Consider the following 17371-nt stretch of genomic DNA (forward strand, 5'->3'; position numbering starts at 1 on the left):
AAGCAGAGAAAGGAGAGGTTTTTTGTTCAGACACATAAAGCAGCATCTCCAGAACCCAGCTGTGTATCTATGAAGAGTGATGCATCCATGGACCCTCCCCCTAAACTCAATGATGGAGCACTGACCTCTGACCCTGAGTGAGTATCAGTGTGAGCAGTGTGTCTGCAGTCTGTACTTCATTCAGTTTATACATACATCATTTTATACATACATACATACATACAAGCTAGTAGGTCAGGGAGCCCAATCATATTCCTGGAGATCTACCTTCCTGCAAAGTTTCAACCCTGATCCATCACAACTGAAGGAGCTAATTAAGTTAATTACAGACAAGTGTGTTGGATCAGGGTTGAATCTGAAACCTGAAGGTAGGTCGATCTCCAGGAAAAGGATTGGGCACCCCTGTAGTAGGTCATATGCTAACATAACATAAAGTAACGTATATTTGCAAAATATGACATTTACTTTTATTGATCCAATAAGCAGCCTTCAAATTTGTAAACAAAAGGTGTGAAAATGTGATGTAGTCTAATCATGAAATATAACAATTATTATTTATGTAAATTATATATTTTCAGGAACTATGTCTTAAGGAGCAAAAAGTAAATACTAATATAGCAAACTGGAAAATTTGACATGTTTTTCATTTATTGTTTTTGTGTTGAAACTTGGCATGCCCGAATGACAGGGCAATGCACATGGCAAAGTTCACTGTTGTAGTCTTTCAGGTAAAACGAGCTCAATTAGTGTGAGTACCAATAAGCCTGAAGGCCCTAATTTAATGATCTATGCACATGGTCTAAAGCGCATGGTGCAAGTGCACTTGTCCGAATCCACTATTGCTAGTTTAACTACGGGAAAAATATTTGGCACGCCTGGCGCATGGTCTAAAACGGTTGTCCCTATTCTCTTAAAGGTGCCCTCGAATGAAAAATTGAATTTATCTCGGCATAGTTAAATAACAAGAGTTCAGTACATGGAAATGACATACAGTGAGTCTCAAACTCCATTGTTTCCTCCTTTTTATATAAATCTCATTTGTTTAAAAGACCTCCGAAGAACAGGCGAATCTCAACATAACACCGACTGTTACGTAACAGTCGGGGTGTACGCCCCCAATATTTGCATATGCCAGCCCACGTTTCCAACATTATAAAAGGCATTAGACAAGGGCAGCCAGTATTAACGTCTGGATGTGTACAACCAAATCATCAGACTAGGTAAGCAAGCAAGAACAATAGCGAAAAATGGCAGATGGAGCAATAATAACTGAAATGATCCATGATAACATGATATTTTAGTGATATTTGTAAACTGTCTTTCTAAATGTTTCGTTAGCATGTTGCTAATGTACTGTTAAATGTGGTTAAAGTTACCATCGGTTATTACTGTATTCACGGAGACAAGAGAGCCGTCGCTATTTTCATTTTTAAACACTTGCAGTCTGTATAATGCATAAACACAACTTCATTCTTTATAAATCTCTCCAACAGAGTAGCATTACCCGTTAGCCACGGAGCACTATCAAACTCATTCAAAATCAGAAGTAAACAATATAACAGTATACAATACTCACATAATCCGACGCATGCATGCCGCATGCATGACGAACACTTTGTAAAGATCCATTTAGAGGGTTATATTAGCTGTGTAAACTTTGTTAAGGCACTGTTCAAGGCAAGCGCGAGCTCTGTGGGCGTGGACCACGGGATTTAAAGGGGCCGCAGCATAAAATCGGCGCGTTTATAATGATGCCCCAAAATAGGCAGTTAAAAAAATTAATAAAAAAAAATCTATGGGGTATTTTGATCTGAAACTTCACAGACACATTCAGGGGACACCTTAGACTTATATTACATCTTTTAAAAACATAATCTAGGGCACCTTTAATGAGTAATGGGTGTGTTTTGCGCATAACGTGCAATAAACCAATAAGAGTCTCATCTCCCATTCCCTTTAAAAGCCAGTTGTGCTTGCGCCATGGCGGATTCGCTATGTACATGGCGAAATTTGCAGCAGAAAAACTGGACACTTCTCTAGAGAGGAAATGGATCTGCTCGTGCGCACGAGCAGACCATCTACGGGACAAAAAACCCTTGCGTCGCGCCTGGCGCCACATTGAGCTGGGTGTATGATAGGGCCCTTGATTTGCTGGATCAAGTGTGTTTTATTAGGATTGAAGCTAAACAACCCTGGCCCTACAGGAACTGAGTTTTGCACCCGTGGTTTAGTTTATATAACTGCGCATGTGAACACACTCATTGGTGTAATACAATTGGTGTAATCATGGTGGTCATTTGTGCTACATTTAGGCTAAGTTGTAACTTGCACACAGCTGGTGCAAATGTCCCTGGTCAATATCAGCATCTTTAGATACAGTATCTGTATGATAACCATAACAGCAGCTGCAGACATATTCTATCTGAAAGTTTTTTTTTTTATGGTTTTTTTTTTTATTCATATTGTATCTGTTTAACTGACACTTCTGTTTAAGTGTGGGATCGAGGACTGTCACTAACGATTATTTTGGTAATCGAGTAATCTGTTGATTATTTTAACGATTAATCATGTAATCAGATGTTTTTTTGGTGATAATAAAAATAGACCTGTGTGAACAAAAGGTGAAGAATAGCCTTTAAAATAACTTAAAATACTACTAATAATGAGGCAATATTAATTGGTTCAAATAAAGAATCAAAAGCAAGTAATAATATGGATTTATTGAATAACACTGTTAAAATACATAATGTAATATACATAATATAAACAATCAACTGTGTACATGTACATTACGCAATGTACATTACGCATAATAACAAAAGCATGCAGAGGGCGCCAACAGCCTGGTGATTGTTGTTGTTACACTTTACAGCATGATCAAATCCTTGTTTAATATTGGCCAAACAACATTTAATTCAAATGTCCACTTAATCTTTAATATTTGTCCACTTCTTTATGATAGAAATGCTACAGCGAGTGTTTAAACTTTTATTTTGAAATTGTGATGAACAACAATTTGCATATTTAGAAGCATATTGATTTATTCGCCTGTGTTGGCCTTAGATTAGACATTACAACTCTGGTGAAATGGCACATGTTGCATTCCCAGATGAACGTTATAAGCTACTCAAACTCACAACATATGCAGAGTTTGTTAACTGAGCTACTGAGACTTGCTCCACGCATGTAAATGATAACAGTGCAACACTTTGCTATGAAACACAAAGTGTGCGTTTCCATATGCACTTTATGGGAAATGGGGTTCATGGGAAATGGGGTTCATAGAATCACATCCTTGAAATGCGCCACTTCCAGTATTTTGCCATCAACATGGATAAATTGCAATCTAGGATTGTTTAAAATCATGTAATGGAATTTAATCAAGGAATTGTGACAGCCCTAGTGGGATCAGATAAGATCTTAGAGTTTAGTGTAATGGAAACATTGTAAATACTTTTCTGGAACTACTTTTCACTGAAAAATGCTTTTTCACAGTCACAGTTATTTCTTCATTTTATAGTCTTATTTCATCTCTCTCTGTCTGCAGAGTGAAGAGCGATGATGTGATCAGATCAGTGAAGCCCCGTTTGACCTGCACTGACTTCGACCTCATCAGGCAGAGAGTCAGAGACCAGCACAAAAACAGCATGAAGAACAAGTATGAGAGCTTATTTGAAGGGGTGAATGAAGAATATGAAGTTTTACAGATGGAGAAAACAGCCAGAACACAAGACACTCCTATCTACTGCAATGACATCTTTAAACCCTTAAATGAACGAGGCTGTGAGGAGAAAGACAAAATCAAGACTGTTCTTACCAAAGGCATCGCTGGAATTGGAAAAACCTTCTCTGTGTGGAAGTTCATTCTGGACTGGTCCAAGGGTAAAGCCAATCAGGATGTAGATTTCATGTTTGTGCTTCCATTTCGAGAGCTGAACTTGATTAAAGGTCACCCGCACAGTCTTCACAGACTTCTGCTGGACTTTCATCCTGAATTTCGAGATTTGGACTCAAAGATTTATGAGGAGTGTAAAGTTGTTTTCATCTTTGATGGTCTGGATGAAAGCAGAATTACACTGATGTTTTCAGACGATTTGAAAATTTGTGATGTGAATGAGTCTTCAGCAGTGGGTTTGTTGATGTCAAACCTTATCAGTGGAGATTTGCTTCCCTCTGCTCTCATCTGGATCACCTCCAGACCAGCAGCAGCCAATCAGATCCCCTCAAAATACATCAACCGTGTGACAGAAATTCAGGGATATAGACCTATTACATCTCTCTCTTCCTGCAGAGTGAAGAGAGATGATGTGATCAGATCAGTGACGCCCGGTCTGACCTGCACTGACTCCGACTGTCAGACCCTCATCAGGCAGAGAGTCAGAGACCAGCACAAAAACAGCATGAAGAACAAGTATGAGAGCTTATTTGAGGGAATTAAACTAGAAGAGAATCAAACCCTCCTGAATATGATCTACACACAGCTCTACATCATAGAGGGAGAGAGTGAAGGGGTGAATGAAGAACATGAGGTTTTACAGATGGAGGAAAGAGCCCGAACACAAGACACTCCAATCTACTGCAATGACATCTTTAAACCTTTGCATGAACGAGGCTGGGAGGAAAAAGACAAAATCAAGAAGGTTCTTACTAAAGGCATCGCTGGAATTGGAAAAACCGTCTCTGTGCAGAAGTTCATTCTGGACTGGTCTGAGGGTAAAGCCAATCAGGATGTGGATTTCATGTTTGTGCTTCCATTTCGAGAGCTGAACTTGATTAAAGATCACAAGTACAGTCTTCACAGACTTCTGCTGGACTTTTATCCTGAACTTCAAGATTTGGACTCAAACATTTATAAGGAGTGTAAGGTTGTGTTCATCTTTGATGGTCTAGATGAAAGCAGAATTACACTGATGTTTTCAGGCAATTTGAAAATTTGTGATGTGAATAAGTCTTCAGAAGTAGGTTTTTTGATGTCAAACCTTATCAGTGGAGATTTGCTTCCCTCTGCTCTCATCTGGATCACCTCCAGACCAGCAGCAGCCAATCAGATCCCTTCAAAATACATCAACCGTGTGACAGAAATTCAGGGATTCAATGAGCCACAGAAGGAGGAATATTTCAGGAAGAGAATCTGTGATGAGCATCAAGCCAGCAGAATCATCTCACACATTAGGAGATCAAGAAGCCTCCACATCATGTGTCACATACCAGTCTTCTGCTGGATCTCAGCCACTGTGCTTCAAAATCTCCTGAAGCAACATGACAGTGCAGAAATCCCTCAAACTCTGACTGAAATGTACATCCACTTCCTGCTGACTCAGGTCAACATGAGGAATCAGAAGTATGAGAAAGATCCAGAGAAACTCCTGCAGTCCAACAGAGATGTGATTGTGAAACTTGCTGAACTAGCTTTCAAACAGCTGATGAAGGGCAATGTGATGTTCTATGAGGAGGACCTGATTGAGAGCGGCATAGATATCACTGACGCCTCGGTGTATTCTGGGATTTGCACTGAGATCTTTAAGGAGGAATCTGTGTTTCATCAGAGGAAAGTGTACTGCTTCATTCATTTGAGCTTTCAGGAGTTTCTAGCTGGTTTTTTTGTTTTTTACTGCCATGTAGTCAATAATAAGGAATCACTGAAGTCCTTTCTGAGTAATGCATATAAAAAGTACAGTAAAAAAAACTCTCTGTATAAGCTACTAAAAGCAGCAGTTGGTATATCTTTTGGGAGTAACACTGGACACCTGGATCTTTTTCTGCGATTCCTGCTGGGCATCTCACTGGAATCCAATCAGAGACTCCTACAGGATCTACTGACACACACAGTGAACAGCTCAGCGACCATTCAGAATATCACACAGTACATTAAAGACAAAATCAAGGGTGATCGTGTTCTCTCAGCTGACAGATACATTAGACTGTTCCTCTGTCTGCTGGAAATGAAGGATCAGACTCTGTACAGAGAGATTCAGGATTTTATGCTATCAGAGAATCACTTGGTGAATAAACTCTCTCCTGGTCACTGTTCAACAATAGCCTACATGCTTCAGATATCAGATGAGGTGCTGGATGAGTTTGATCTGAAGAAATACAACACATCAGATGAGGGTAAAAGGAGACTTATACCAGCTGTGCTGAACTGCAGAAAAGCTTTGTGAGTATTAATGTATTTGACTGGAGATTAAACTGGTTTGTTTCAACACAGTAACATTGTAATTCCTCTGTCAATTCATGACACTGACATACCCAAAATAAAAGGGTTGCTGCTCATATCTTCAGGAAATATGACATCATATACTACTGCTATGCTGATAACACTCAACTGTATGTCCCATTACATCGAACTGATAAATCCTGATCCAACATTAAGTGTCTCGATGATGTAAAATGTTGGATGGCTAAGAATTTTCTCAATTTAAATTAGAGCAAAACTGATGTTGTTGTTTTTGGCCCTCTTAGCTCTTTGCCCCTTATCTCTAGTTACCTGGGGCCACTCTCCAGAAATGTTCACCCATATGCAAAAATATGGGTGTGAACTGAATTAGTGCTGTGGTGAAAAGAAGTTTCTATTACTTAAGATTAATAGCTAAAATGAAACCTATGTTGTCATTTAGTGATCAGAGATAATCTGTCAGATCTTGTTACTCTACAACAGCCAGTAAAGTTTTTGAAAATAGATAAATTATTGCTCCAGGTACTGCGGTCCTTAATCAAGCGAAAAGGTGGCTGTGCCTTTCCAATAGCTGGTCCTAGGTTATGGAATAACTTACCATTTGCCATTTGCTCTGACCCCACTTTGAATGCTTTTAAAATGGTTCTGAAGAAGCACTTTTAAATCTTGGTTTTTGACTCTGACCCAGGAGAGAACGAAATATAAATTTTATGTTGTTGTGTTTGTATTCTCCTTGTTTGGTTTTTCTTGACTGCTTTGTACAGCACTTTGGGCTGCACTTGAGGCAGTAGAAATGTGCTTTATAAAAATAAAAGTAAAATAAAATAAATTAATAAGTCATTCTGAATAGACACATAACCAACATATATTTAGAAATTCAACATTTGAGAGTTCGCAGTTCAAGTCTCAGAATTACTCAGACTGTTATTAATATGTAAATATAAAAGCTCAAACATAAAACCAAAAATAAAATATTTCATTTAAACATTTTACTGCACTATTGTGTTAAATCAGTTGCTGTGGACTATAAATCAAATTGTATCGGTCATGTGATTTCAGCAAACAGAGCTTTAAGCCGAGTTCAGACTGCACGATTTTAGCACCGATTTTGGCTCGCTGACAGGTTTTGAGAAATCGCCGACAAATGCCTGAAATCATAGGCAAATCGGTGCTCATTCACGCGAGTGACAATCACGCAAGGTGAATGAGCTAAGACGCGATCTGAGAGAATCGCCGACGAGTCGCCGGCACCCGTGAGATATTTGGCATGCTAAATATCTGGACCTGTCGGCATTTCAAAATCCTGCTGTATGAAAAGTGTTCTGACTGAATACTACATCGGCAATGACCGACGGCCAACGAGAGAGCAAGATACAGAGCAGCGGGGAGTTCGGGGAGGAGTTATAGACCACTCTCGTTGCAGAACACACAATCCTTGTTCCTTGCGTCTCCCCAACCATTTCCTCCTCCATATTCTTCTTTTCTTTTTCTTGTTTTCGCAAATCAGCGCACAGGCAATTTGTATTGCAAGCTTCTTGCGGGCTACCATTTTTAATAATAATCCCAGTCTCACGTGAGAACTCCGGTCTTGCACGCGTGATATCGCATTGTTTCCTTGTCACATCTCGTGTGTGTTTGGTTGTGAAATGTAGTTTGCGTGCCAGACAGAGTTTTTAGTGATTCTTCCTATTGTAAAATCATGCAGTGTGAAACCTTCTGTCACCGATCCATTGTGCAGTGTGAACACAGCAGCGAATGAATGCTGGCCAAGATAGTCATGCAGTGTGAAAAGAACAGTGACCCGACTACTTTGAAAATCATGCAGTCTGAACTTGGCTTTACCTGCATCAAATATATATGACTAACTGATCTTGAGTCAGTTTTATAATAAGTATCAGACTAATTTAAACATATTTGAGTTGATTGTCAGTCAATATTCAGAGTTCAATTCCTGATGAAAAATAGAGTATTAGTCATGTGATCAATACAATGTACCGAAAACAAAATTTTAATCCATCATCTCCTCTTTATTGAACCATATTTCATCTTGTGTTATAGACTTGCTGGCTGTAATTTCACTGATCAGCTCTGTAAAAGTTTGTCTTCATGTCTACAATCATCAAACTCCTCACTGAGAGAGGTGGACCTGAGTAATAATGATCTGCAGGATTCAGGAGTGAAGCTGCTCTCTGATGGACTGAAAAGTTCACACTGTCATCTCAACATACTAAGGTAAGAAAACAGATAAAGGTTCATTGGAAATTAAAGATGCCCAATGCTCTGGTCCTGATCTGGCTGGGTGATTGTAATATATCAGCAGACACCAGTGTGTCTGAAGTCTTTGGGTTTGTATTTGCCCCAGCCTGTTTTAAATTAATTTATTCACTGATTAAAACGTCAAAGTTGTGTGGAGTGGACATGAACAGAAACTGTTACTGAGATCAATTCTCCATCAACACTGACATCGAATAAGGCCCGGGATACACTGCACGATTTTTGGCTGTCCCAGACAAAAGATTGTCATCGTAAAACAATCATGGTGATTTCTGTGATTGTGGCTTTTAATCGGTGGTCCTATGTCATACAGTGAGAGAGGTTCAAAGACAGCCATTTTCCCGGTCTTGCGACCAAAGATAGCCTACGATCATTTTTTGACAGTATCAGAAATTCAGCATGATCATCGCACAGTGTGTTTGCTGCTACGACCTACATCTACTGACCAGCCAATAAAAATGTGACATGAAATCAACACGACATGGCGCTAAAACTTAAAACTTAAGTTGAGCTTACCTCAAGCTCTTTTCCCTTCTTTTTTCACCACTTCCTTTTTTTCAGCATACATAAAAACTACAAGTGCCAAAGTGTCATTCAACATGGTCTTTTTGTTTACCACTAGCGCATTATCTTATAGGATTGCTAAAAATGTGCAGTGTATCATGGGCTTAAAACACTGGACCCAGACTTACTCCAGCTGAACTGAACCTGTTATCATATGGCGTTATTTTACTGTCAAATGTCGAGAGCACATTATTGTGACGCGAGAGCATATCAATGTAATGCGCGAGTGCAAATCTGTCCGCTCGCACGCGGATTTCCTCTGCTCTCGTGCAAAACTGGACGCGCGCTCTCAAATATACAGTGCTCTCTTATGAACTGCCTCTCCTCTCGCTCAGATGCGTGTACACGCTCAAACTATTTCCTGCGTCCTCAAACTGCACCTGTGCGCTCACAAATCTCTCCATGCTCTTTCAGAAATTATTTTGCTTTTGGATTAAATGCTGTTAGTGAAGTTATCAACCAATCAGAAGGGATGACTGATCCATGAAAATGCTACATGGAATCTTATTGGCTGAGAGTGAACTGCGCCTGGAATTCTTTCTACAAAAATGGATATTTCATTTCTTTACAATTTAATGATATTTAATAATATTAATCAAAATGCCGGTCATATCTTAGAAATGGCTTGGAATGGGGCGCTTGGATGTTTTCTATATTAATAAGCTTGTTTGTCTAACTCCATCACATTACAGGTCAAACCCCACTGAACGATTTATCCAAAACCATCATATTAGCCAATATCATGGACCAAAACATTAAATTAAACATTAATTAAAAACAAAAGATTAAACAACTAATTTAATGTTATAAATCAGTCTATTTAGAAATGTGTAAAATGTTATAAAGTCTATTAAAAGTCTATTAAAAAATATGTATTAATTTAAATGAATTCATTTCAATATGGTATGAAATTATTGAAGACATGTTTCGACATGTTTTTAAACAAATTTCTTGAATTAATGATTCTGATACATCAAATACATTTTAACAGTCACTGGTCACAACCTACTGGCAGAACAGTGTAATAACATTAGTTTCAAAGGTCATTTATTGCTGAAATCAGTGTATATTTGGATTATTAAATTGTTATTGCAATACTTGCATTATTATTTAATGTTTGCAACACAGAAGTAGCAATAGTGTGTTGTTGAAAACACTTTATGAAACTGTTTAAAACATATAGCTTACATGACCACTGCTTTCAGAGGCAATGCAAAAGCAGGTTTAAATATTGATCGTAATGTATGATTGTATGATTGTAATTTCAAAGGTTTAATAGACATAACTGAATCGTTGTCATTTAGGAATAAGATCGCGTTCTTTTAATTAATCGTGCATACATAAGAGCTTAAGTATTTTTGTATGTCATGTTTTATACCAGACATTAAAAGAAATTGACTATGGTGGTATATGTGATCTCCACATTTTAAGTATTTAGGGAATGATGATTTGACCCTGATCTTGTTCGGTCTTAAATCAGAAGATATTTGTTGGTAATACTTTACAATAAGGTTTCATTAACATTATTTAACTGCATTAGTTAACATCAACTAATAATGAACTGCACTTCTACAGCATTTATTAATATTTGTTAATATTTGTTAATAATATGTTAATTTCAACATTTACTAATACATTATTAAAATCAAAAGTTGTATTTGTTAACATTAGTAAATGCACTGTGAAGTAAACAACCAACAAACAGCTGTATTTTTAATGTTAACAAAGATTAGTTATTACAGTAATGTATTGCACATTGTTAGTTCATGTTAGATAATACATTAACTAATGTTAACAAATAAAAACCTTATTGTAAAATGATACCTATTTTTTATATAAATTTCAACACAAAACGTATGACCACAATAACTTTAAGAAACATTTTTTGTTTCTTTGTTTAGATAAATCGGGGTTTGACCTGTAATGTGATGCAGTTAGACTAAGTTACATTTGATAAATATTATTAAATTGTAAAGAAATGAAATATCCATCTTTGTCCAAAGAATTCCAGGCGCAGTTCGCTCTCAGCCAATAAGATTCCACGTAGCATTTTCATGGATCAGTCATCTCTTCTGATTGGTTGCTAACTTTTGTAAGCGTTTAATCCAAAAGCAAATTAATTTCTGCAAGAGCACGGAGAGATTCGTGAGCACACAGGTGCAGTTTGAGCGCGCAGGAAACAGTTTGAGCGTGCACACGCAATATCTGAGCGAGAAGAGAGGCAGTTCATAAGAGAGCACTGTATATTTGAGAGCGTGCGTCCAGGTTTGCGCGAGAGCAAAGGAAATCCGCGCGCGAGCCGACAGATTTGTGCGAGAGCAAAGGAAATCTGCGCGTGAGCGGACAGATTTGCGCTCGCGCATTACATTGATATGCTCTCGCGTCACAATAATGTGCTCTAGACATTTGACAGTAAAATACTGCCAGAATATCAGAGATCTGTGTAAAAAGTGACACACTGAATAAATGAATCATTTTATTTAAAGCAGAGTTACAGGAATCAAAGCAGATATTAATTACAAAGGTTGTATAATTATGTCCATTGATTTTTGTTTTCTTTTTGTTTGATTTTTTTTTTTTTTTTTTTTTTTTTTACACAAAATGACATTGTTAAATTTGGATGAATAGAAATCAAAATAAAAATTGTGGTTTTCCCTATATCCAAATTAAACTATATTTCCCAATCTTCCTTTTTACTTTCCAAGACACTACATATTTGTCTGATAAAATATATGTGTGACTTGTGTGTGTTTGTAGATTATCTGGCTGTATGGTGACAGAGAAAGGCTGTTGTTATCTGGCTTCAGCTCTGAATTCAAACCCCTCACACCTGAGAGAGCTGGATCTGAGCTACAATCACCCGGGACAATCATTAGTCATGCTGGTCTCTGATCCAAACTACAGACTGGACAAACTCAAGTATGTTCAACACTAACAATCATCCTGCCATGTGTGTTTGGACATGCATGTGCTATAAACTCACATAGAGTACATAGAGCCCTGCACAACGCACATATATTCACATACATACTGCACAGGAAAATAAGGGCATGTCTTGAACTCTGTGACTGAAGATGATCTTGATTCAGTTCATCAACTGCCTGTGACTCATAACAGCAGCATCTGAGAAACAGTCTCTGATCCCAAAACATCAATTCAAAGGTTGTGCTGCTCTAGAAAGTAAATTCTCATTGCTGTCAATGACATGAAGCAAAAACAGATCCAAGATACAGACTCAGAGATCACAGTCTAAATAGAGGAGAAATTATGTTTGACCGTTAACAGCAAGAGATTTCTGCAGTTAGTAAATGAATATCAGTTATTGATTAAAACGCTTGCACAAATGAAAGGATATAGACACAAATAATCAATGTAAATGTGAGTCTGTAGCTCAAGGCTTGAGGATCTTATTCCGTGATAGAGGCTGTGAATCAGGAACTACATCAAATTCTGAAGGACATACAGAGGATCTCAAAGGATCTTCATCAGAAGAGACACCAGCCTGAGTTTGGAGATATAGTTCACTAATTTTAAGATATCTTAAGATAAGAAACTAAAGATATCTTAATTTTAAGATGTCTTAAGATATACGATAACTTTGTGTGATGATCAGACAAAAATTTAAGTCATTCACGTGTTCCTTATTGAGCTCAGTTCAGAATTTTCATGTTTGCAATTTAAAAATGTGTCTAAATTTGGTCTGTTTTTGATAAATTAAACATGAGCGTTTAGATGAGAAAATCGTTTTCAATTTAATATCCACTTATTTTTTTATGAAAAAAAAAACAAAACAATTTATATAAATTGACTGTGACATTTTGTTTTTATAGTGTGGATCATGGAGGAGAGATCAGAATTACAGCAGGACTACAAAAATGTTAGTTACACACACACACACACACACACACCTTGATCATTGTTGTTTTGTTGTTTTGTTATAAATTGTTAGAATCTCTCCTCTTGTGTTCAGATGCATGTGATCTCACACTGGATTTAAACACAGCAAACACTCATCTCGCTCTGTCTGAGAGGAACAGAAAGGTGACACATGTGGAAGAGGAGCAGTCATATCCTGATCATCCAGAGAGATTTGATGAGTTGCCTCAGGTTCTGTGTAGAGAGAGTCTGTCTGGACGCTGTTACTGGGAGGCTGAATGGAGCGGGTGGGCTGATATATCAATGATGTATAAAGGAATCAGCAGGAGAGGAAAGAGTGATGACTGTTGGTTTGGATACAATGAAAAGTCCTGGAGTCTGAACTGTATAAAAAACAGTTTTACTGTCAGACACAATAATAAGAGCACAGATATATCTGTCCCTTCACATCTCTCTAACAGAGTAGGAGTGTATCTGGACTGGCTGGCCGGCACTCTGTCCTTCTACAGCATCTCTGAAACGCACACACTCACACACTTACACACACTCAACAGCAAATTCACTGAACCCCTCTATGCTGGATTTGGGGTTTATTTTAGTGGTTCAGTGTCTCTGTGTGAGAAACAACAGAGACGCACAGTGAAGTAAAAGAAACACACTCATATTATGTCTCTCTTTAACACACACAGCTGTAAACTCATTCTCTCTCATTCTTATCTTAATTGTAATGTGTATATAGAAACACACACAAATTCACTTTGGTCTTAATGAGACACTCCACAGACTTCTATGGTGTTTTTTTAAAGGCATTTGAATGTGGCTCAACAGGAGTTTTGTCTTTGAGTCTCAGAGTGCCACCTGGAGGAAGATTTAGATTCTTGCTCACAGGAAACAGTTTTTAGCAAGCGCTCGCTCTGTTACAACTGAGGGTCAGGTCAGAGCTCATCTTCTAACACAGTTCTTAACTAGGGGTGTAACGATAGCCTCATGTCACAATTTGATACATATCATGATACTGAACTCACGATACATTATTATTGCGATACTCGAAGACATATGGTAAATGGTTAACAAAAAAAACTTACTGTTGATTAAAATGCTAAATTTGGTATTACATTGGGGGTGGAAATGAATAGGCTTGGACTTGGCACTGGTAACCCAATGCACAGGACAGTGGTGACACCAGAATAAAAATATTCATGATTCTAATGCTGAAACACGATGAATATGTTTGCACTCTGTCACTGACAAGATATATTTAAAATAATGTAGGCCACTCTTTACATTTGGCATTATCAGGACCTTCAAATATTTCCCCATTGCATTATAATACACTATATTCAACATTATATATGTTGGTTTAATGTAGTACTGAAACAAACTCAAAAAAATTTTCTCACACAGTAATTTTAATTTTGGGTAAACTATACACAATACAGATTGTCACTATCCACAATACGATATTGTTGCATTTTTGTATCACGATATATTGTGACACAATATATTGTTACATCCCTATTCATTTCAGTTGTTGAAGACTGTGGAGCTTATCTTACACTCCGTGTGGAAGGATGACATCTCTTCCTGATCACTCATTCTCTACTGTGTCTTACAATCACAGTCAAACTGATTGTTCAATTACTGTAGATACAATATTACAGGACAAAGTCAATGCAACAAAGTAGGAGACACAGCTGTGGAGATTCTTTCTTCTGTCAGGACATAATAGTATTTTGTTACTAGATACATGTGTGTATTTTTTTTTCTTAACCTAAATATATATTTGAATCTATATGAAGTATTAAGTTATGATCTGAGAGCACATGGTTTATAATAGAGGAGACTGTTTGGGTCTAGTTCTCACACTTAGTCTAGTTCAGGGATTGGTCTGGGGGGGCCACAAGGGAGTGCTAGGGGGTCAGTGGAAAAAAAAAAAAGTAAAACAGTGCAGTGGAAAAAAAAAAAAAATTAATGATAAATAAATAAGATAACCCTCTTATTGCATTTGGTTAGTTTTGACCCGGAAGCAGCTAAAAATTTCTTAAATATACATAGATTTTAGTACAGCAAAAACACTTTGCTGCAATTGTTATGTAATGAAATGGATTATGTTACATCCAGAAATGTATTCTTTATTGTATCGGGCCATCAGAAGAGCTGTGTTTTCTTGCATTTGTGTTTTTGTGTGCTTTTTCTGTGTTTGGCTCCTCCAACTCAATCCATCTGGCAGGCAGCTGATTGCCCCCAGTTGTACCTGCTCAGCAGTCAAGAGTGAAGGAGCATAAGAGCAGACAAGAAACTGCCAGAGATTGAGAAACTTTCTCTTAAGAGCTTTTTCCTAACATTCTTGTTGTTGAATGTGATAGCTGCTTAATTTTGTACTTTTTGGTATTGTATTGTTTTTATTGATTGTTGTGTGTGTATAACATTTACACTTGTTGTAGTTTACATGTGGAGGTTAATGTTACCATTCTATTCTATTCTTCTTTTATTCTTGCTGCTGTTAATATCAAGCTTATTAGCTACATTAACGGTTGTTTATTTGGTTGTTTATATGGAAGCTGTAGGGATGTAGGCACCATTTTTGTTCTCTGTTCTCCAGGAAGGGGGGTACAATTCTGTTATTGATTTTTCTATTCTTTGGTAGTATAGTTAGAGGTTTTACTCCCACAGACAGAACGCTTTTTGTTTGTTATTTTGGGCTTGCCCCCTCCTGAAGCCGTTGTTTCACTTTTAAGTTGTTCTTTTTAAATACCTTGTTTTTGTTCCATGAGTTGTAAATAAAAAAAAATCTTGCATGTAATTTGTTTTGTTTGTTGGAGACTCGCAGAAGTAACAATTAAGGCTATCAGAATATATTCAGCTGCCTTTTAAAATTTTAGGATGGGGTCCCTCATATGAAAATGATCATATTTTGGTGTCCATAAAAGTTAGTTTTTTTTAAAGGTGCCCTAGAACTTTAAAAAAAAAGATGTAATATAAGTCTAAGGTGTCCCCTGAATGTGTCTGTGAAGTTTCAGCTCAAAATACCCCATAGATTTTTTTTAATTCATTTTTTTAACTGCCTATTTTGGGGCATCATTATAAATGAGCCGATTCAGGGCTACTGGCCCTTTAATTCTCGTGCTCCATGCCCACGGAGCTCGCGCTTGCCTTGAATAGTGCATAAACAAAGTTCAAACAGCTAAATTTGAACTTTGTTTATGCAAATGGAAATTTACAAAGTGTTCGTCATGCATGCGGCATGCATGCGTCGGATTATGTGAGTATTGTATACCGTTATATTGTTTACATTTGATTCTGAATGAATTTGAGGCTGTGCTCCGTGGCTAACGGCTAATGCTACACTGTTGGAGAGATTTATAAAGAATGAAGCTGTGTTTATGCATTATACAGACTGCAAGTGTTTAAAAATGAAAATAGCGACGTCTCTTGTCTCCGTGAATACAGTAAGAAACGATGGTAACTTTAACCACATTTAACAGTACATTAGCAACATGCTAACAAAACATTTAGAAAGACAATTTACAAATATCACTAAAAATATCATGATATCATGGATCATGTCAGTTATTATCGCTCCATCTGCCATTTTTCACTATTGTTCTTGCTTGCTTACCTAGTCTGATGATTCAGCTGTGCACATCCAGACGTTACTGGCTGCCCTTGTCTAATGCCTTTCATAATGTTGGGAACATGGGTTGGCATATGCAAATATTGGGGTGTACACCCCGACTGTTACGTAACAGTCGATGTTACGTTGAGATTCGCCTGTTCTTCGCAGGTCTTTTAAACAAATGAGATCTATATAAGGAGGAAACAATGGAGTTTGAGACTCACTGTATGTCATTTCCATGTACTGAACTCTTGTTATTTGACTATGCCAAGATAAATTAAATTTTTCATTCGAGGGCACCTTTAAGAAACAATTAAAAAAAAAAAAAAACACTTCTACGGTTGCTGTCAAGGAACAGTTGCTGTTTGTTCATCACAGCGAGGGTAGATATATTTGAACTGATGTGATGAAAACAAGGCTGTGAAGGAAAGGAATATACCTTTTAGAGTTTTTGTTTAGTAAAAGGTTTGTTTTCAATGTTCTGTTGATTGACACAAAGGTAAACAACAGCACGACCCATTGCACAGTATGTCTGTCCCTCACAGCCTCCTTTTCACATCAAATTAAATATGCCATTTACTGTCCATAGTGGGGCATGTCATCACATTATATGGAGCAAGTTATCACAGTGGGAATCTGCTATTTATTTACAGATTTCAGAAGAATGCCTTTATGTTTTTAGAATATTAAAAATACTGTCTAAAATATAAGGGGCCACCTTTATTCTCTAGTTCTTTAAAGCTAAAAAAACACACACACACTGATTTGAAGATCAAAAAATGATTAAACTGTTCTTGTCAAAAGCCCAAGAACCATTTACTGCGCCAATTTACTGTATTTGTATTATAGATGTTTTGATGAGCATC

At 37.3% G+C, this 17371-nt stretch overlaps 1 protein-coding gene across 2 annotated transcripts in view; it reads left to right on the forward strand.

Moving 5' to 3' along the window:
- LOC125269060 (NACHT, LRR and PYD domains-containing protein 3-like) overlaps positions 1 to 15692 on the forward strand; it is a 42488-nt gene extending 26796 nt beyond the window's left edge. For both annotated transcript variants that reach the window (XM_048191786.1, XM_048191787.1), the window contains exons 4-9: positions 18 to 137; positions 3548 to 6157; positions 8234 to 8407; positions 11771 to 11932; positions 12844 to 12890; positions 12984 to 15692. In XM_048191786.1, coding sequence (XP_048047743.1) covers positions 18 to 137; positions 3548 to 6157; positions 8234 to 8407; positions 11771 to 11932; positions 12844 to 12890; positions 12984 to 13537 — 3667 coding nt within the window. In that variant the 3' untranslated portion in view covers positions 13538 to 15692. The remainder of the gene's footprint in view (positions 1 to 17; positions 138 to 3547; positions 6158 to 8233; positions 8408 to 11770; positions 11933 to 12843; positions 12891 to 12983) is intronic.
- Positions 15693 to 17371: the final 1679 nt, after the last annotated feature.

Source organism: Megalobrama amblycephala, linkage group LG5 (genome assembly GCF_018812025.1).
Source record: "Megalobrama amblycephala isolate DHTTF-2021 linkage group LG5, ASM1881202v1, whole genome shotgun sequence".
Lineage (NCBI taxonomy): Eukaryota > Metazoa > Chordata > Actinopteri > Cypriniformes > Xenocyprididae > Megalobrama > Megalobrama amblycephala.